The 21,931-nt window shown below is 41.0% G+C and overlaps 1 protein-coding gene across 2 annotated transcripts in view; it reads right to left on the reverse strand.

The window, feature by feature from the left end:
- The window catches only part of LOC309543458 (C-reactive protein-like), a 28,755-nt gene extending 8,924 nt beyond the window's left edge, over positions 1–19,831 (reverse strand). Inside the window, exons 1-2 of one of the 2 annotated variants that reach the window (XM_082242936.1) lie at positions 19,750–19,831; positions 6–64 (exon numbers count right to left, since the gene is read on the reverse strand). In XM_082242936.1, coding sequence (XP_082099062.1) covers positions 6–60 — 55 coding nt within the window. In that variant the 5' untranslated portion in view covers positions 61–64; positions 19,750–19,831. Of the gene's footprint in view, positions 1–5; positions 65–19,744 lie in introns of both variants that reach the window. The other variant, XM_082242937.1, reaches the window with a different exon arrangement.
- Positions 19,832–21,931: the final 2,100 nt, after the last annotated feature.

Raw genomic sequence — 21,931 nt, forward strand, 5'->3', positions numbered from 1 at the left:
CATACCATTCTGTGCAAAAGTCCCCATAATGAGCATCAGCAACAGGATATGTAGCTTCATCCTCCTGATTAAAATATAAGAGTAAAGAGTTAAAATTGCTGCTAGATAATTAATTGGAGATATTTTAATTTGCATTTATTTATGTCTTTCTTACTGCATCTTAGGCAGATGTCTAGTACTTCGCTACAACATAGTCTTTTTTTTATCTTGCTTTCGCATGCCCAATCATTTCCTTTGCTACCCCAATATTTGGTGGGGACTTTAAATAAGAACTGTTCTGTTGTTATACCATTTTGCTCCCATTGGAAATCCAGTGCTGTTCTGTATCGTGTGCACTCTGGAGTCCTCAATCAGGCAATGATATCAGCCTGGGTTTTCCATGTGGCCTATAGAACACCTCCCTGTGTTATGAAGTTGAGGAGTAGTGGAAGTGTTATATAGATCATACCTCCCCCCCCCCCCCTTACTCTGCACTAAATAGTAAAAAAAAAGGGCCAAAGTAAAATATAAATTTAAATAGTGTTAATCCCTCATGCTAATCAGAATAAATCCTAAAATAAATAAATAAATGTTGTGCCAATATTGTGTCAATTGGTCTTATACAGGGCCCCCTTGAACTTTGCGACCTTTTGCCACATTTCAGGCTTCAAACATAAAGATATAAAACTGTATTTTTTTGTGAAGAATCAACAACAAGTGGGACACAATCATGAAGTGGAACGAAATTTATTGGATATTAAAAACTTTTTTAACAAATAAAAAATTGAAAAATTGGGCGTGCAAAATTATTCAGCCCCCTTAAGTTAATACTTTGTAGCGCCACCTTTTGCTGCGATTACAGCTGTAAGTCGCTTGGGGTATGTCTCTATCAGTTTTGCACATCGAGAGACTGAAATTTTTGCCCATTCCTCCTTGCAAAACAGCTCGAGCTCAGTGAGGTTGGATGGAGAGCGTTTGTGAACAGCAGTTTTCAGTTATTTCCACAGATTCTCGATTGGATTCAGGTCTGGACTTTGACTTGGCCATTCTAACACCTGGATATGTTTATTTGTGAACCATTCCATTGTAGATTTTGCTTTATGTTTTGGATCATTGTCTTGTTGGAAGACAAATCTCCATCCCAGTCTCAGGTCTTTTGAAGACTCCATCAGGTTTTCTTCCAGAATGGTCCTGTATTTGGCTCCATCCATCTTCCCATCAATTTTAACCATCTTCCCTGTCCCTGCTGAAGAAAAGCAGGCCCAAACCATGATGCTGCCACCACCATGTTTGACAATGGGGATGGTGTGTTCAGGGTGATGAGCTGTGCTGCTTTTACGCCAAACAAAACATTTTGCATTGTTGCCAAAAAATTTGATTTTGGTTTCATCTGACCAGAGCACCTTCTTCCTCATGTTTGGTGTGTCTCCCAGGTGGCTTGTGGCAAACTTTAAACGACACTTTTTATGGATATCTTTAAGAAATAGCTTTCTTCTTGCCACTCTTCCATAAAGGCCAGATTTGTGCAGTATACGACTGATTGTTGTCCTATGGACAGAGTCTCCCACCTCAGCTGTAGATCTCTGCAGTTCATCCAGAGTGATCATGGGCCTCTTGGCTGCATCTCTGATCAGTCTTCTCCTTGTATGAGCTGAAAGTTTAGAGGGATGGCCAGGTCTTCGTAGATTTGCAGTGGTCTGATACTCCTTCCATTTCAATATTATCGCTTGCACAGTGCTCCTTGGGATGTTTAACCACTTTACCCCCAGCCCTATTTCGGACACTTTTTGTTCACAAGTTAAAACCAGTATTTTTTCCTAGAAAACTACTTAGAACCCCCAAACATTATATATATATATATTTTAGCAAAGACTCTGGAGAATAAAATGTCGGTCATTGCAAAATTTTTTGTCACGCGGTATTTGCGCAGCGGTCTTTAAAACGCCATTTTTTGGGAAAAAATTTGAAAAATTACATTTCACTGCATTTAAGAAATACTAAACAGTAAAGTTAGCCCATTTTTTTTGTATATTGTGAAAGATGATGTCACGCCGAGTAAATAGATACCAAACATGTTACGGTTTAAAATTGCGCCCCCCCCCCCCCGTGGGATGGCGACAAACTACGGTCAATAGAGATCTCAATCTGCGACGCTTTAAATTTATTTAACGGTTACCAGTTTAGAGTTAGAGTGTAGCTCTTTTTTTTTAATTATTTCCCACGCTCTGGCGATCGCGGCGATACCTCACATGTGTTGATCACTTTTATTGCTGTCACAAGCAATGTAAACATCCCTTGTGACAGCAATATGTCGTGACAGGTACACTTTATGGAGGGATCGAGGGTCTAAAAGACCCTAGACCCCTCCACTACACTTCCCTGTATGCAAAACGCTGAAAACGGCATTTTTGCATACAGCAAATTCAAATCTGCCGCCTTTTGCAGCACAGTAACCCGGAAGTGACGTCATGGACGCCGCCTCCGGGTTACGTCATCGGAGACCCGATCGATGCCATTTCCGGCATTCATCGGGACTCCATCCAGCCGGTGGACGCGCCGGCTGGGTGCTCGGGGCTCCCGGTGGGACGGGAGCCCCGAGCAAAGCCGCGGAAGGCGGCGGGAGGGGGGGGACGCCCCCTCCCGCCCCCCCGGGTAACGATCGAGCGGCTCCCGAGCCGCATCGATCGTTACCGACGGAAAGCCGACCGTCGGCTTCAAACAACGGTACCGGGATGATGCCTCTAGCTAGAGGCATCATCCCGGTATAACCACTCAAAGTCAGCCGACGTAGATCTACGTGGCTGGTCGTTAAGTGGTTAAAGCTTGGGAAATCGTTTTGTATCCAAATCCGGCTTTAAACTTCTCCACAACAGTATCTCGGACCTGCCTGGTGTGTTCCTTGTTCTTCATGATGCTCTCTGCACTTTAAACAGACCTCTGAGACTATCACAGTGCAGGTGCATTTATACGGAGATTTGATTACACACAGGTGGATTCTATTTATCATCATTAGTCATTTAGGTCAACATTGGATCATTCAGAGATCCTCAGTCCCCGTTCACACTAAGGCGACTTGTGAGGCGACCTGGTCGCCTCACAGGTCGCCGTAGGTTGCCTTCCATAGGGAAGCTGCGGACCCGTTCTAATAGGAGCGACACAAGTCGCTCCGACTTAGAAAAAGGGTCCGGAGCTTCTTTGGGGCGACCTGGAGGCGACCGCCATAGACTTCAATGTTATGAAGTCCGTGCCGGCCGCTCCGAGGTCGCCCCGGGAAGTAGCGTCGCTTGTGTGTGAACGGGGCCTCGCTGAACTTCTGCAGAGAGTTTGCTGTACTGAAAGTAAAGGGGCTGAATAGTTTTGCACGCCCAATTTTTCAGTTTTTTATTTGTTAACAAAGTTTGAAATATCCAATAAATTTCGTTCTACTTCATGATTGTGTCCCACTTGTTGTTGATTCTTCACCAAAAATTACAGTTTTATATCTTTATGTTTGAAGCCTGAAATGTGGCAAAAGGTCGCAAAGTTCAAGGGGGCCGAATACTTTCGCAAGGCACTGTACTTCTGCAACTTATATAAAAATGAGCACGATTGCTTTTAGCATATTGTGGGACAATATATTTATATTTTCACTTTGTTTTCTTTTTTTTTATATTTTCTTCACAAAATTAATTTTATGTTATATAATGTTTACGGAAGCATAAACATGTAAATATCTATTTATTTGTATCACTCTATGCGCAACTTGGTGTAGGATTTTTGTTTGTATGTACACTAATTTAGTGACCAAAGTAAAATATATATATATAGCGTGAAACCTGCCATAATATCAACCCCTCAACAGGTGGCATATACAGTATAAGTCTATCCCTATTAATATGGATCTAAATCGTTTAAATAAAACCAAAAAAAGATGTATAAAGAAATATACGTTTAAAAAATAATTAAATTTAGCACTTTAAGAAAAAGATATAAAGTCTTGTATAGGTCATCTATTGAGGGAGTGTTATGTAGTCCACACCTGCCCTGCCCTATGATGATGATACTTCTCCCTAGATGCAGCACACTAAACTTGTTTGTAAAACGCAAGTAGAAAAAAAAATGACTGATTTTTTGCTTTAATTTTAGGGATTGGTCAGACCGCATATACAAAAAGGTGTTCTGGACTGAACTTCTGTTCTCAGGTAACGATGTGAAGGAGAGGCACAATCTTCCATTAATTAGGACGTTGACAGAAAAACATTACCCTAGGAACTCAGTCAACTCACTTTACAATTTTATAATGGGAACACAATAAGTGTCCCTTTACATGATGCGCCGTCCGACAAGGTCCGTTCTCTGCTCAGCGGGGGATCGATCCGCCGATCCCCGCTGAGCAGGCGGATGACAGCTCTGTTTCCGCTCTCTGTGCGGAGACGGAGCTGTCAGATCCCCGCTGTCCTCTATGGGGAGATCGGATGAGAACGGACCGCCTGTCCATTCTCATCTGATCCCATCTGATCCCAACCTCCAGACGGATGGAAAATAGGGTTTCCATCCGTCCAGATTTCACGGACAGGATCGGATTAGGATAGCAGCGGGTGTCAGCAGAGATGTCTCTGCTGACATCCGCTGCTCCATAGGGATGCATGGAGCATCTGATCAGGTCCGTCTGAAAAACTGACAGGCGCATCGGATCGCCCGTGTGAAAGGGGCCTTAGGCCTATTTAGTAAAGAAATTAAGATTCTTTACTCAAAAATCATGTGAAAAGCATCTGCATATCTCATACAAAAATGTGATGCGCCAGAAATATAAAATCAAAAAGTGATGACAATAAATCATATCCAGTTCATAAGGCACATAGCAATGTGTGTGCTTCCAATAAAATGATATAAAGAGTGTCCCGTGTTCAGATGAAGAAAATCCAGTGATGAAAACAACTTGTAATCACCAATATAGTGAATCCCTCCACCAGGTGAATTAGCCTCTCACCTTTCTGAAGGACCCAAACGGGCCAGCAATCACATGTATCATTGATCAGACTTCCAGGAAAGAGCCACACTATATTGCACCTCGAGGGATCCCGGGACATATAGAAAACAGATGAAGAAATCTAGTGCTCTCCGCTTACTAATGAGGGTATGCTTTATTAGAGAAAGACAGATCAACTCACATTTGTCGGGCACTCAGCTGTGCCTGCTGTATAATCGATGTCAGCGATCTGTTACCAGAGAGAGACTCTGCGTCGGCCACGCACGCTCCGCCCCCCTATACGCGTTACGTCGAGCGTAATGCTCCTTTGACTTCCTCGGTAGGGGTGGCTAGTGCGTGCCAAGCCTCACTTTAAATACATCAACTCTCAGGTGGATTGGCCAGCAGATCTCAGTCCCTCCCCCCGCTCATAGCTCAGTACAGGACACTGGAACCTCCGAACCAGGCATGTTTACGGCGGTGTCACTGGCTCATATCGCTAATGGGGCAATTTTATTGTATGGGCATTGATCAGATTACTATTGCACATTTGCGGAGATCGCGTGGTGGCGCAGACATCTCTCTGGTTTACATTAAAACAGCTAAGACACATAATCACAAAATCTCATACCATAATTATCACATATTAAAAATACATCAATAAGCTAAAATCTGGAATAATAAATGTTGGCTATTAAAATTTATAAAAAAAAAAAAAAAAATTAAAAATATATTATAAAAAAAAAAAAAATAAAAAAAAAAATAAAAAAATGTTTTAGTCTCAGATAAAAACATATAATGCATGATGGGGTGTTATTTATTACTAATGAAACAATTTAGATCGAAATCCTTATTTAAACCTCTGGGTGCCAACACCTTGGCCTCGTAGACCCAAAAGGATTCCCTTCTACTTAGCTGGCGAATATAGTTGCCTCCTCGCCAGTGTGGTTGGACATGTTCAATTCCCCAGAATTTCAGGGAGTGAGGTTTCTTATCATGAAATATTTTAAAGTGCTTGGATACGTTGTGTGAAACCTCCCCCTTCTTTATGTTAGAGATATGTTCCCCTATCCTCACATTTAGGGCTCTGGAGGTGCGTCCTACGTACTGGAGTCCGCACCCACATTCCATCATGTAAACAACCCCAATTGTGGTACATGTTATTAGGTCTTTGATCTGGTATTCTTTACCTGTGCTATTGCATATAAAAGTTTTCTTCTTTTTGGTGTTCTTTTTAGTCTGCTGGCAAACACCACATCTGCCGCACGCATGGAATCCAGACAAGAACTGAAAAATAGTATTTTTCTTGGGTCTAGGGGGATCTATCACTCCCGGGGCCAGCCTGTCCTTCAAAATAGGGGCTCTCCTATATATGAAGCCAGGTCTCTCCGGGAGGTGGGGTCCTAAAATTCCATCTTGTTTAAGCACCCCCCAGTGCTTTCTTACAATACGTTCAACCTGTTTATGCTGAACGTTGTAATCCAGCACTAGTTTAAAGTTGTTGTTGTTTATATTATCATCCCTGGATGTAACAGCCTTGTTGGCTAAAAGTTCTGTTCTGCTCAGATTGGATACTTGTTGTAAATCAGAAGACACTTTTTTCATATCGTACCCTTTCGTTTTGAACCTGTCTACCAGTATTTGGGACTGTGCTTTGAAATCTTCCTCCTTAGAGCAGTTCCTCTTGATACGGATCAGTTGACCCCTCGGAATGTTAACCACTTGCCGACTGCCTAACGCCGATCTACGTCGGCAGTCAGCCCCTCACAGGCAAAGTGACGTAGGGCTACGTCACTAGCTTGTGAGGGTCTAGGGAGCGAGCGCGCGCCCCCGGAGGCGCGCTCCCGCTCCCGCGTGGTCACGGACCCCCCGCGCGTGTGACCAGCGGACCCGATGTCCGCCGGTCACTCGGCGATCGGTGGGGGAGAGGGAGAATGTCAGGCAGCTTGTGTAAACAAGCCACCTGTCATTCTCCTCGCTGTAGAGACACTGATCAAACGGATCTAGTATGTAGATCCGTTGATCAGTGTCCTTACAGCTCAAGCCACAGCCAATCACAGTAGAAAGCACGCCCCTAGGGATACACACAGCCCCTCCCTCCCAAATAAAGTTAACCCCTTCACAACCAGTGTATTTTTACAGTAACAGTGCATATGTATAGCACTGATTACTGTAGAAATGTCACTGGTAACCCCAAATGTGTCACAAATGTCAGTCAAGGGTCCGATCTGTCCGCCCCAATGTCGCAGTACCGCAAAAAAAATCGCAGATCGCCGCCATTACGCGTTAAAAAAAAAAACAACAGAAATGACAAAAATCTTTCCCTTTGTTAGTAAATGCGATAACTTTTGCGCAAACCAATCAAAATACGCTTTTTGCGATTTTTTTTACCAAACATATGTAGCATAAAACAAATTGGCCGAAAATTTTAAAAAATTTTGATTTTTACTTTTTTTTGGGGGGGAATTTCATATAAAAAAATGTGAAAAATATTGTTATTTTTGCAAAATTGACGCTCTTTTTTTGTTTATAGCGCGTGATCAAAAAATCGCACAGGTGATCAAATACCACCAAAAGAAAGCTCTGTTTGTGGGGAAAAAAGGACGTCAAATTCGTTAAGGTACAGCGTCGCACGACCGCGCAATTGTCCGTTAAAGTCACGCAGTGCCGAATCGCAAAATACCCCCTGGTCAGGAAGGGGGTAAAATCTTCCGGGGCTTAAGTGGTTAAAAAGCCAATTCCTGTGGTGGCAGCTGTCCATAGACAAATACGAGTTACGGTCAGTAGGTTTAAAAAAATTTTTAGTGTGTAACTGGCCGTCTAGAACAAAAATCTCTAAATCGAGGAACTGTATCTTTTCTTTGCTCTCAGTCCATGATAAAACAATGTTCCTATTGTTAAAATTCATTCTAGCTTTAAAATCATTAAAAGAATTCAAATCTCCCTCCCATATCATGATCAGATCGTCTATAAATCTCTTGTAAAAGATCAGTTCTGGGGGTCTGTTGGATAAAACCTCTTCTGCTTCCCATTGGGCCATGAATAAATTGGCTACACTGGGGGCAAATCTAGCCCCCATAGCCACGCCTTTGGTTTGTAAGAAAAAGTCCCCTGAGTACCAAAAATAATTATGTTTTAAACAAAAATCCAAACTTTCTAACAGGAATTCTATGTGATCACCATCCAATCCCGACTCATCCAGGGCCCATGATGCGGCCCTCATGGCGGCATCATGCCCGATGATCGTGTATAGAGAACCTACATCTGCAGTCGCCAGAATGCAGTTCTCTGAGATAGGGAGGGATTGTAGGTCCTGAATGATATGTTTGGTATCTTTTGTATATGCTGGTGTCCGGGTAACCAATGGCTGCAAGTAAAAATCAATGTATTGGCCCAATCTGGAGCTCAGGGAGTCAATGCCGTTAATGATTGGTCTCCCAGGAGGTTTCTCCACAGACTTATGGATTTTGGGGAGAAAATATATAATAGGGGTTCGACAGGCCGTAGGGTTTAGATAAAGTGCTTCTTTTTTATTCAAAATGGCGTCCTCCAGCCCATTTTGAATTAGTACATCCAGTTCTTTTTTATATGCATTGAGTGGGTTACCCCTCAAACAACAATATGTATTCGGGTCTGAAAGTTGTCTTTCCATTTCATTATTATAATACTCTTTACTCATGACAACAATACCCCCCCCTTTATCCGCTGGTCTTATCACCAGCTGTTTATTAGCTTCCAGGCTAGTAATACCATTTTTGATCCATTGGGGGTCTTGAATTTTCCTAACTTTTAATTGCTCAATATCTTGTGACACCAGATTTTTGAAAACCTCCATATATTTGCTATCCTTATTTGGTGGATTGAACACAGATTTGTTTTTCAACATCGAGTGGTGTGTTCTCTCACTATTCGTGGGGCGATTGTCTGGTTTAGATAGGAAATACTTCTTCTGATTTAAACCCCTCATGTATTTCTGTAAGCTAACATATGTGTCGAATTTATTTAGGTTTTTCACTGGGGCATATTTTAACCCTTTATCTAAGACTTTCGTCTCCTCCTTGGTCAATGGTATGCCACTGATGTTGAATATGCCTGCTCCTATTGGGTTTTGCTTTTTTTGGAGGCGTCGACCTGCTCGTCGTCCTCTTTGTCTTTTCTTTTTTCCCCAGATTGTTTTCCAATTGGACCCTTGTACCCCCACAGGGCACCGGGTTTCTCTAAAAAAACATCCGGGGGATTGTTGATTACGGCTGGCGGGTAGAGTGGGGTAAATCTATTCATGGTGGGGATATTATATGACGTAGATGGGCGAGGGGAGTCATATATTGACTCCTCCCTCCTGTCTTGTCGTTGATCATGTGTGCCCCTTGGTTCCTGGGGGTACCAATTCCCTTGTTCTGCCTGATAGGGACTATTCCTGTTCCCTTATGTTGGGAAATACGGGCCATTACTGTTCCTGGGTGCCTGTTGATATGGGCCGCTATTTCCCTGTGTTTGATGATAAGGGCCACCATTGTTCCTCCCATGACCTCTACCTCTTCCTCTTGGTCCACCTCTTCCTGCTCTCCTCCCCCTTCCATTACCTCTTTGTGGTGCATGGTAGGTGGGTGCAGGAGTGTTGTTAGATTCCCGCCTTGCAGGAGCAGGCGGCGCTCTGCTCCATACAGGGGGTGTCATATTAACTCTCTCCGGTGTACTATCACGGGATGGTAATATAGAGTTGCTCTGAAGATCTTTCTGCCACTTAAAGACTTCATTCCCTCTATAATCATTCATATCCCTAATGAACTTCTTTCTCTTTTTTTCCTGAGTTTCTTTATCTGTTTTTTCTAATTTTTTCTTTAGTTCTCCTGCTAGTTGGTTGAACTCAGGAGAATCTTTTAGTGACTCCAATTTCTTTTTGAGCTCAGCTATATGTGATTCGATTATCGCAAGTTTCCTGCGTTTGCGAATAAGCAGGAAGTTCATGAGGTCTTGTCCTTTAGAATTGAAAAAGATAAACCACTCATCTAATGACTCATCATCCTCAAGTCCGTCATTAGGGGGGACTTCCCACCTCAGACGTCTTGGGATGAGTTGGTGGGCTATATACTGCTCAAATGACACAATGTCCCACCAAGCCCTGGTTTTCTTTTCCATAAGGATACCTAATTTCTTAAAGGATTGTGTAATGTCCTCATATCTGCCTCTGTTTTTATCTCCTGAGAAGATGTCATCAATTATAATATTCCTATTGTCAAAATAATCAAATATATCCATGGTTGCTGCTAATAGGTGAGTGAAAGACACAATCAAATGAAATACAAAAAAACTATCAGCGCAAACCTATTATATGTGATAAAATAACTCAACACCAATTCACTGTGCATAAATCAGGTGTGTGAACTTATAAATCAATAGTGGTGTCCGGCAGCATGCACCAATCGTGTTTCACAAATCACAATAAACTATAAATCATACAAAAATGTGATGCGCCAGAAATATAAAATCAAAAAGTGATGACAATAAATCATATCCAGTTCATAAGGCACATAGCAATGTGTGTGCTTCCAATAAAATGATATAAAGAGTGTCCCGTGTTCAGATGAAGAAAATCCAGTGATGAAAACAACTTGTAATCACCAATATAGTGAATCCCTCCACCAGGTGAATCAGCCTCTCACCTTTCTGAAGGACCCAAACGGGCCAGCAATCACATGTATCATTGATCAGACTTCCAGGAAAGAGCCACACTATATTGCACCTCGAGGGATCCCGGGACATATAGAAAACAGATGAAGAAATCTAGTGCTCTCCGCTTACTAATGAGGGTATGCTTTATTAGAGAAAGACAGATCAACTCACATTTGTCGGGCACTCAGCTGTGCCTGCTGTATAATCGATGTCAGCGATCTGTTACCAGAGAGAGACTCTGCGTCGGCCACGCACGCTCCGCCCCCCTATACGCGTTACGTCGAGCGTAATGCTCCTTTGACTTCCTCGGTAGGGGTGGCTAGTGCGTGCCAAGCCTCACTTTAAATACATCAACTCTCAGGTGGATTGGCCAGCAGATCTCAGTCCCTCCCCCCGCTCATAGCTCAGTACAGGACACTGGAACCTCCGAACCAGGCATGTTTACGGCGGTGTCACTGGCTCATATCACTAATGGGGCAATTTTATTGTATGGGCATTGATCAGATTACTATTGCACATTTGCGGAGATCGCGTGGTGGCGCAGACATCTCTCTGGTTTACATTAAAACAGCTAAGACACATAATCACAAAATCTCATACCATAATTATCACATATTAAAAATACATCAATAAGCTAAAATCTGGAATAATAAATGTTGGCTATTAAAATTTATAAAAAAAAAAAAAAAAAAATTTTAAAAATATATTATAAAAAAAAAATAAAAATAAAAAAAATAAAAAAATGTTTTAGTCTCAGATAAAAACATATAATGCATGATGGGGTGTTATTTATTACTAATGAAACAATTTAGATCGAAATCCTTATTTAAACCTCTGGGTGCCAACACCTTGGTTCGTAGACACAAAAGGATTCCCTTCTACTTAGCTGGCGAATATAGTTGCCTCCTCGCCAGTGTGGTTGGACATGTTCAATTCCCCAGAATTTCAGGGAGTGAGGTTTCTTATCATGAAATATTTTAAAGTGCTTGGATACGTTGTGTGAAACCTCCCCCTTCTTTATGTTAGAGATATGTTCCCCTATCCTCACATTTAGGGCTCTGGAGGATAGGGGAACATATCTCTAACATAAAGAAGGGGGAGGTTTCACACAACGTATCCAAGCACTTTAAAATATTTCATGATAAGAAACCTCACTCCCTGAAATTCTGGGGAATTGAACATGTCCAACCACACTGGCGAGGAGGCAACTATATTCGCCAGCTAAGTAGAAGGGAATCCTTTTGGGTCTACGAGGCCAAGGTGTTGGCACCCAGAGGTTTAAATAAGGATTTCGATCTAAATTGTTTCATTAGTAATAAATAACACCCCATCATGCATTATATGTTTTTATCTGAGACTAAAAAATTTTTTTATTTTTTTTATTTTTTTTTTTTTTTTTTTATAATATATTTTTAAATTTTTTTTTTTTTTTTTTTTTTTTTTTATAAATTTTAATAGCCAACATTTATTATTCCAGATTTTAGCTTATTGATGTATTTTTAATATGTGATAATTATGGTATGAGATTTTGTGATTTTGTGTCTTAGCTGTTTTAATGTAAACCAGAGAGATGTCTGCGCCACCACGCGATCTCCGCAAATGTGCAATAGTAATCTGATCAATGCCCATACAATAAAATTGCCCCATTAGCGATATGAGCTAGTGACACCGCCGTAAACATGCCTGGTTCGGAGGTTCCAGTGTCCTGTACTGAGCTATGAGCGGGGGGAGGGACTGAGATCTGCTGGCCAATCCACCTGAGAGTTGATGTATTTAAAGTGAGGCTTGGCACGCACTAGCCACCCCTACCGAGGAAGTCAAAGGAGCATTACGCTCGACGTAACGCGTATAGGGGGGCGGAGCGTGCGTGGCCGACGCAGAGTCTCTCTCTGGTAACAGATCGCTGACATCGATTATACAGCAGGCACAGCTGAGTGCCCGACAAATGTGAGTTGATCTGTCTTTCTCTAATAAAGCATACCCTCATTAGTAAGCGGAGAGCACTAGATTTCTTCATCTGTTTTCTATATGTCCCGGGATCCCTCGAGGTGCAATATAGTGTGGCTCTTTCCTGGAAGTCTGATCAATGATACATGTGATTGCTGGCCCGTTTGGGTCCTTCAGAAAGGTGAGAGGCTGATTCACCTGGTGGAGGGATTCACTATATTGGTGATTACAAGTTGTTTTCATCACTGGATTTTCTTCATCTGAACACGGGACACTCTTTATATCATTTTATTGGAAGCACACACATTGCTATGTGCCTTATGAACTGGATATGATTTATTGTCATCACTTTTTGATTTTATATTTCTGGCGCATCACATTTTTGTATGATTTATAGTTTATTGTGATTTGTGAAACACGATTGGTGCATGCTGCCGGACACCACTATTGATTTATAAGTTCACACACCTGATTTATGCACAGTGAATTGGTGTTGAGTTATTTTATCACATATAATAGGTTTGCGCTGATAGTTTTTTTGTATTTCATTTGATTGTGTCTTTCACTCACCTATTAGCAGCAACCATGGATATATTTGATTATTTTGACAATAGGAATATTATAATTGATGACATCTTCTCAGGAGATAAAAACAGAGGCAGATATGAGGACATTACACAATCCTTTAAGAAATTAGGTATCCTTATGGAAAAGAAAACCAGGGCTTGGTGGGACATTGTGTCATTTGAGCAGTATATAGCCCACCAACTCATCCCAAGACGTCTGAGGTGGGAAGTCCCCCCTAATGACGGACTTGAGGATGATGAGTCATTAGATGAGTGGTTTATCTTTTTCAATTCTAAAGGACAAGACCTCATGAACTTCCTGCTTATTCGCAAACGCAGGAAACTTGCGATAATCGAATCGCATATAGCTGAGCTCAAAAAGAAATTGGAGTCACTAAAAGATTCTCCTGAGTTCAACCAACTAGCAGGAGAACTAAAGAAAAAATTAGAAAAAACAGATAAAGAAACTCAGGAAAAAAAGAGAAAGAAGTTCATTAGGGATATGAATGATTATAGAGGGAATGAAGTCTTTAAGTGGCAGAAAGATCTTCAGAGCAACTCTATATTACCATCCCGTGATAGTACACCGGAGAGAGTTAATATGACACCCCCTGTATGGAGCAGAGCGCCGCCTGCTCCTGCAAGGCGGGAATCTAACAACACTCCTGCACCCACCTACCATGCACCACAAAGAGGTAATGGAAGGGGGAGGAGAGCAGGAAGAGGTGGACCAAGAGGAAGAGGTAGAGGTCAAGGGAGGAACAATGGTGGCCCTTATCATCAAACACAGGGAAATAGCGGCCCATATCAACAGGCACCCAGGAACAGTAATGGCCCGTATTTCCCAACACAAGGGAACAGGAATAGTCCCTATCAGGCAGAACAAGGGAATTGGTACCCCCAGGAACCAAGGGGCACACATGATCAACGACAAGACAGGAGGGAGGAGTCAATATATGACTCCCCTCGCCCATCTACGTCATATAATATCCCCACCATGAATAGATTTACCCCACTCTACCCGCCAGCCGTAATCAACAATCCCCCGGATGTTTTTTTAGAGAAACCCAGTGCCCTGTGGGGGTACAAGGGTCCAATTGGAAAACAATCTGGGGAAAAAAGAAAAGACAAAGAGGACGACGAGCAGGTCGACGCCTCCAAAAAAAGCAAAACCCAATAGGAGCAGGCATATTCAACATCAGTGGCATACCTTTGACCAAGGAGGAGACGAAAGTCTTAGATAAAGGGTTAAAATATGCCCCAGTGAAAAACCTAAATAAATTCGACACATATGTTAGCTTACAGAAATACATGAGGGGTTTAAATCAGAAGAAGTATTTCCTATCTAAACCAGACAATCGCCCCACGAATAGTGAGAGAACACACCACTCGATGTTGAAAAACAAATCTGTGTTCAATCCACCAAATAAGGATAGCAAATATATGGAGGTTTTTAAAAATCTGGTGTCACAAGATATTGAGCAATTAAAAGTTAGGAAAATTCAAGACCCCCAATGGATCAAAAATGGTATTACTAGCCTGGAAGCTAATAAACAGCTGGTGATAAGACCAGCGGATAAAGGGGGGGGTATTGTTGTCATGAGTAAAGAGTATTATAATAATGAAATGGAAAGACAACTTTCAGACCCGAATACATATTGTTGTTTGAGGGGTAACCCACTCAATGCATATAAAAAAGAACTGGATGTACTAATTCAAAATGGGCTGGAGGACGCCATTTTGAATAAAAAAGAAGCACTTTATCTAAACCCTACGGCCTGTCGAACCCCTATTATATATTTTCTCCCCAAAATCCATAAGTCTGTGGAGAAACCTCCTGGGAGACCAATCATTAACGGCATTGACTCCCTGAGCTCCAGATTGGGCCAATACATTGATTTTTACTTGCAGCCATTGGTTACCCGGACACCAGCATATACAAAAGATACCAAACATATCATTCAGGACCTACAATCCCTCCCTATCTCAGAGAACTGCATTCTGGCGACTGCAGATGTAGGTTCTCTATACACGATCATCGGGCATGATGCCGCCATGAGGGCCGCATCATGGGCCCTGGATGAGTCGGGATTGGATGGTGATCACATAGAATTCCTGTTAGAAAGTTTGGATTTTTGTTTAAAACATAATTATTTTTGGTACTCAGGGGACTTTTTCTTACAAACCAAAGGCGTGGCTATGGGGGCTAGATTTGCCCCCAGTGTAGCCAATTTATTCATGGCCCAATGGGAAGCAGAAGAGGTTTTATCCAACAGACCCCCAGAACTGATCTTTTACAAGAGATTTATAGACGATCTGATCATGATATGGGAGGGAGATTTGAATTCTTTTAATGATTTTAAAGCTAGAATGAATTTTAACAATAGGAACATTGTTTTATCATGGACTGAGAGCAAAGAAAAGATACAGTTCCTCGATTTAGAGATTTTTGTTCTAGACGGCCAGTTACACACTAAAAATTTTTTTAAACCTACTGACCGTAACTCGTATTTGTCTATGGACAGCTGCCACCACAGGAATTGGCTTTTTAACATTCCGAGGGGTCAACTGATCCGTATCAAGAGGAACTGCTCTAAGGAGGAAGATTTCAAAGCACAGTCCCAAATACTGGTAGACAGGTTCAAAACGAAAGGGTACGATATGAAAAAAGTGTCTTCTGATTTACAACAAGTATCCAATCTGAGCAGAACAGAACTTTTAGCCAACAAGGCTGTTACATCCAGGGATGATAATATAAACAACAACAACTTTAAACTAGTGCTGGATTACAACGTTCAGCATAAACAGGTTGAACGTATTGTAAGAAAGCACTGGGGGGTGCTTAAACAAGATGGAATTTTAGGACCCCACCTCCCGGAGAGACCTGGCTTCATATATAGGAGAGCCCCTATTTTGAAGGACAGGCTGGCCCCGGGAGTGATAGATCCCCCTAGACCCAAGAAAAATACTATTTTTCAGTTCTTGTCTGGATTCCATGCGTGCGGCAGATGTGGTGTTTGCCAGCAGACTAAAAAGAACACCAAAAAGAAGAAAACTTTTATATGCAATAGCACAGGTAAAGAATACCAGATCAAAGACCTAATAACATGTACCACAATTGGGGTTGTTTACATGATGGAATGTGGGTGCGGACTCCAGTACGTAGGACGCACCTCCAGAGCCCTAAATGTGAGGATAGGGGAACATATCTCTAACATAAAGAAGGGGGAGGTTTCACACAACGTATCCAAGCACTTTAAAATATTTCATGATAAGAAACCTCACTCCCTGAAATTCTGGGGAATTGAACATGTCCAACCACACTGGCGAGGAGGCAACTATATTCGCCAGCTAAGTAGAAGGGAATCCTTTTGGGTCTACGAGGCCAAGGTGTTGGCACCCAGAGGTTTAAATAAGGATTTCGATCTAAATTGTTTCATTAGTAATAAATAACACCCCATCATGCATTATATGTTTTTATCTGAGACTAAAACATTTTTTTATTTTTTTTATTTTTTTTTTTTTTTTTATAATATATTTTTAAATTTTTTTTTTTTTTTTTATAAATTTTAATAGCCAACATTTATTATTCCAGATTTTAGCTTATTGATGTATTTTTAATATGTGATAATTATGGTATGAGATTTTGTGATTATGTGTCTTAGCTGTTTTAATGTAAACCAGAGAGATGTCTGCGCCACCACGCGATCTCCGCAAATGTGCAATAGTAATCTGATCAATGCCCATACAATAAAATTGCCCCATTAGCGATATGAGCCAGTGACACCGCCGTAAACATGCCTGGTTCGGAGGTTCCAGTGTCCTGTACTGAGCTATGAGCGGGGGGAGGGACTGAGATCTGCTGGCCAATCCACCTGAGAGTTGATGTATTTAAAGTGAGGCTTGGCACGCACTAGCCACCCCTACCGAGGAAGTCAAAGGAGCATTACGCTCGACGTAACGCGTATAGGGGGGCGGAGCGTGCGTGGCCGACGCAGAGTCTCTCTCTGGTAACAGATCGCTGACATCGATTATACAGCAGGCACAGCTGAGTGCCCGACAAATGTGAGTTGATCTGTCTTTCTCTAATAAAGCATACCCTCATTAGTAAGCGGAGAGCACTAGATTTCTTCATCTGTTTTCTATATGTCCCGGGATCCCTCGAGGTGCAATATAGTGTGGCTCTTTCCTGGAAGTCTGATCAATGATACATGTGATTGCTGGCCCGTTTGGGTCCTTCAGAAAGGTGAGAGGCTGATTCACCTGGTGGAGGGATTCACTATATTGGTGATTACAAGTTGTTTTCATCACTGGATTTTCTTCATCTGAACACGGGACACTCTTTATATCATTTTATTGGAAGCACACACATTGCTATGTGCCTTATGAACTGGATATGATTTATTGTCATCACTTTTTGATTTTATATTTCTGGCGCATCACATTTTTGTATGATTTATAGTTTATTGTGAATTGTGAAACACGATTGGTGCATGCTGCCGGACACCACTATTGATTTATAAGTTCACACACCTGATTTATGCACAGTGAATTGGTGTTGAGTTATTTTATCACATATAATAGGTTTGCGCTGATAGTTTTTTTGTAAAGCATCTGCATATGATTGGACATTTAACCACTTCAACCTAGGAAGGTTTACCCCCTTCATGACCAGGCCATTTTTTACGATACGACACTTCATTAAGTTAACTGACAATTGCACGTCCGTATGACGCTGTACCCAAATGAAATTGATGTTCTTTTTTGCCCACAAATAGAGCTTTATTTTGGTGGTTTTTGATCACCTTTGCATTTTTTTTTGTTCTATAAGCAAAAAAAGACAGTCGATTTTGAAAAAAAAAAAACAATATTTTTTTTCGTTCTGCTAGCAGAATGTGAAAATTATTGGGGGTTTTTTTTTTTTCAGAATTGTCGCTCTTTTTTGGTTTACAGCGCAAAAAATAAAAATCGCACAGGTGATCAAATATTACAAAGAGAAAGCTCTATTTGTGGGAAAAAAGGACATTCATGTTATTTGGCTACAGCATCATACGACCGCGCAATTGTCTGTTAAAGTAATGCAGTGCTGAGTCGCAAAAAATGGTTTGGTCATTAAGGGGGAATACCTTCCGGTCCGAAGTGGTTAAGGGGTAAAATTTGATAGGGAATAGAGATGCATGGAATGCCCAGAACTAAAGAACTTTAAACAAACACTTGAGGACTTGCTAATGTCTCTGGCTGCTAAGAACTGGCTTCAAAAGTGGTGCCCACCTGTGGGAGTGATGGTGCAGCTGCAATGACCACAAAACGTTCAGAAATGGAAGATGCAGGTGATGCTCTGGGCAAGAATACCAAAGCACCTGGATACCACTGCCCCAAACTAGAGATAGGGAGGTGCTTCTGGCTGTTTGAGCTGGCTCTAAGCTGTCCTTTGGTCCCAAACATGTAAAGTATTGCATCTTACTTTCTTCTCTGTACAGGCTTTGGGTAAGTGAAATGAAAATTACTCAGTCAGTTACTTTAGATGGTTTCTGGAATCCAAGACACTGCTTTATGGACACACTACAATACAGGCTGGGTCTTGATTTCAGGATGTCTCAGCTAAGCCTAGCCAAGGTTGATAAAGGGTGTGAGGCTTCCAGCTTCTCCTGCTCTCTTCATCTCAGTCTCTCTCTCTCCTAGCATTCCTTCTATCCAGGGGCAGAGCGCCCCAGCACAAGGATCCCCTCCAGTGAAATGGACCCTAGACTCTGCTCCCCTGACTGCCGGGCTTCTGAGTATTTATAGGTTATTCCTCCACCTACTGAGCCTTGCCTTCACAGGGATTGGTGGGAACTCCATAAATATTTAGGCTGCAGTCTTTACTCCTCTACTCACTAGGTTTTAGAACTATCCACAGAATTCCAGAGAACAGGCGGAAGTAACAGAACCACAGCCCTTGAAGCACTGCACAGTCAAAACACAAATTAACCCCTGCTCCTCTGCCGGACAAACTAAATTTCCTTACACTTAGTAACACTGGGGGTGCTACACTACATTAGGGTAGTAAGGTTTGCCAAAAATGTAAACAAAAATGTTCTTGTGGTTATTTACAGTAAGAAAATAAATGTAATTTAAATGTTATGTTTAAAAAGTAGTGAATGTGATATTCAACAATAATTCACTGCAGCTGCTGCATGTGTTTTAAATGAAAGTGAATGAATTATCACCAGTGATTATTTGGTAAATATTACATTCACTGATTTATAAATATGTCTGCTAGTGTTAATCTGAGACCAAAGTATCTGAGAACATATTACTGTTCCTTTAAGGCTAAGTTCACATGTAGGCGTTTTGGGGCGTTTTTGTTGTGTTTTTCTGCTCTAGGATCAGCTCAAAAAATGCCCAACAAGACAAATCCTATTCATTCCAATAGCCCCCGTTCCCATCTGACTTTTTAAGCAAAACGCCCAACGCTCAAAAAAGTACACAAGCTTTTTTTTGGGCAGATTACAGGCATTTTTATTTTTTTTTCCATTCGTCACTTGTCAACCTAAAAACGCCTGTAAAATGCCTGAAAAAATGCCTAAAAAACACCTGTAAATAGCAACGCCAAGATGTGAACATAGCCTTAAGATGAAGCATTACTTACCTTACCTCTATTCCTTGGTCTGTGGATAAACAAGTATGGCTCTTCTCCTTCAGCTTCTTCCTATTTTCACCTTTCTTCCAAACAAGTCATCTGTTTTCACAGTTTCACCTTGTGTAATGCCACGCTCCTCCTCCAGGCCAATGGACCCTAGACCCTAGAAATATAATATCAGTAAATATTGCAAAAGATTTCCCAGAAAAGTCCAAATATTTGGCAATCATGCAACAAACATGTTGGTAAAGCAAACTCCTGCTATCTATAATTGCTTTATATTTTTTGCTATTATTTTTATTCTATGCAGGCAATGCCAGAAAAAAAGAAGGAAAGAGATACCTTGCAATACTAAGACCCCTTTCACACATGCAGACTGTTCATTTCATCAGTTCAGTCACGTTAAAATGGAAGAAGTATTCATCAATTTTTCATCTGTGGTCATCGGTTTTTCATCCGTGTTTCATCCGTTTTTCATCCATTTTTCATCCGTGTTTCATCAGCTTTTCTTCCTTTTTTCATTTGTGATCATCAGTTTTTAATCCATGTTTCATCCTTCTTTCATCCTTTTTTCATCATTTTTTCATCCGTTTTTCTTTCGTTTTTCATCTGTGTGTCATCCATTTTTCATCCGTGTTTCATCCTTGTTTCATCCGTTTTTCATCCCTTTTTCATCACTTTTTCTTTCATTTTTCATCTGTGTGTCATCCATTTTTCATCCGTGTTTCATCCTTGTTTCATTAATTTTTCATCCATTTTTCATCCATTTTTCAGTGATCATCAGTTTTTCATCCGTTTTTCTTTCTTTTTTCATCTGTGTGTCATCCATTTTTCATCCATTTTTCTTTTTTTTTTTTTTTCAAATTCTTTATTGAACAGAACAGTAAATACAAAGTGCGTACAGGCAAAAAATGAAAGGTATACAACATAATTTGGTCGATCGGACACATCAGTACAGAACATGAAGTCACCACGTAGGGCAGAGGGTCCTTGTGGAAAGAGCAGCGTCTCCCGGGGTTTCATCCATTTTTCATTCGTGTTTCATCCTTGTTTCATTAGTTTTTCATCCGTTTTTCAGTGATCATCAGTTTTTCATCCATTTTTCATCCCTTTTTCCTTCATTTTTCATCTGTGTGTCATCCATTTTTCATCCATTTTTCATCCGTGTTTCATCCTTGTTTCATTAATTTTTCATCCATTTTTCATCCGTTTTTCAGTGATCATCAGTTTTTCATCCGTTTTTCTTTCTTTTTTCATCTGTGTGTCATCCATTTTTCATCCATTTTTCATTCGTGTTTCATCCTTGTTTCATTAATTTTTCATCCGTTTTTCAGTGATCATCAGTTTTTCATCCATTTTTCATCCGTTTTTCTTTCCTTTTTCATCTGTGTGTCATCCATTTTTCATCCGTTTTTCATCTGTGTTTCATCCTTGTTTCATCCTTGTTTCATTCATTTTTTATCCGTTTTTCATCCGTTTTTCAGTGATCGTCAGTTTTTCATCCGTGTTTCATCCGTGTTTCATCCATGTTTCATCCATTTTTAATCAATTTTTCATCTGTTTTTCATCTGTTTTTCATCTGTGTTTCATCTGTGTTTCATCTGTTTTTCTTCTGTCTTTCATCCGTTTTTTATCAGTGATCATCCGTGTTTCATCCGTTTTTCATCAGTGATCATCCGTGTTTCATCCGTTTTTCATCAGTGATCATCCGTGTTTCATCTGTTGTTTATCTGTTTTTTATCAATGATCATCCGTTTTTCATCAGTGATCATCAGTTTTTCATCCCTGTTTCATCCGTTTTTCATTAATGATCATCCGTTCTTCATCTGCTTTTCATCCGCGTTTCATCCATTTTTCATCCGTTTTTCATCCGTGTTTGATCCATGTCTCATCCGTTTTTCATCCGTGTTTCATCTGGATGTAAACATGCTTTACTGTTGCCTGCAGACACTCATTACTGTACAGCTCCCCAGTCCTTCGCTAACAAACTGCCTTTTGCTACAGCCAAATATTTCATATTTTGACTCATCAGCCCCGAGCACCTGCTACCATTTTTCTGCACCCAAGCCCCCATGTATTTGTGAATAGTTAAGTCACTTAACCTTGTCTCCATGTCCTAAGCATGAAAGCATAGAAACTGGGGTGCAGGACTAGTTAACCAGTTCAGCTCTTTGGGCATACTATGTACAGCCAAAG

Source organism: Pelophylax lessonae, assembly GCF_965119305.1.
Source record: "Pelophylax lessonae genome assembly, chromosome: 13".
Taxonomy (NCBI): domain Eukaryota; kingdom Metazoa; phylum Chordata; class Amphibia; order Anura; family Ranidae; genus Pelophylax; species Pelophylax lessonae.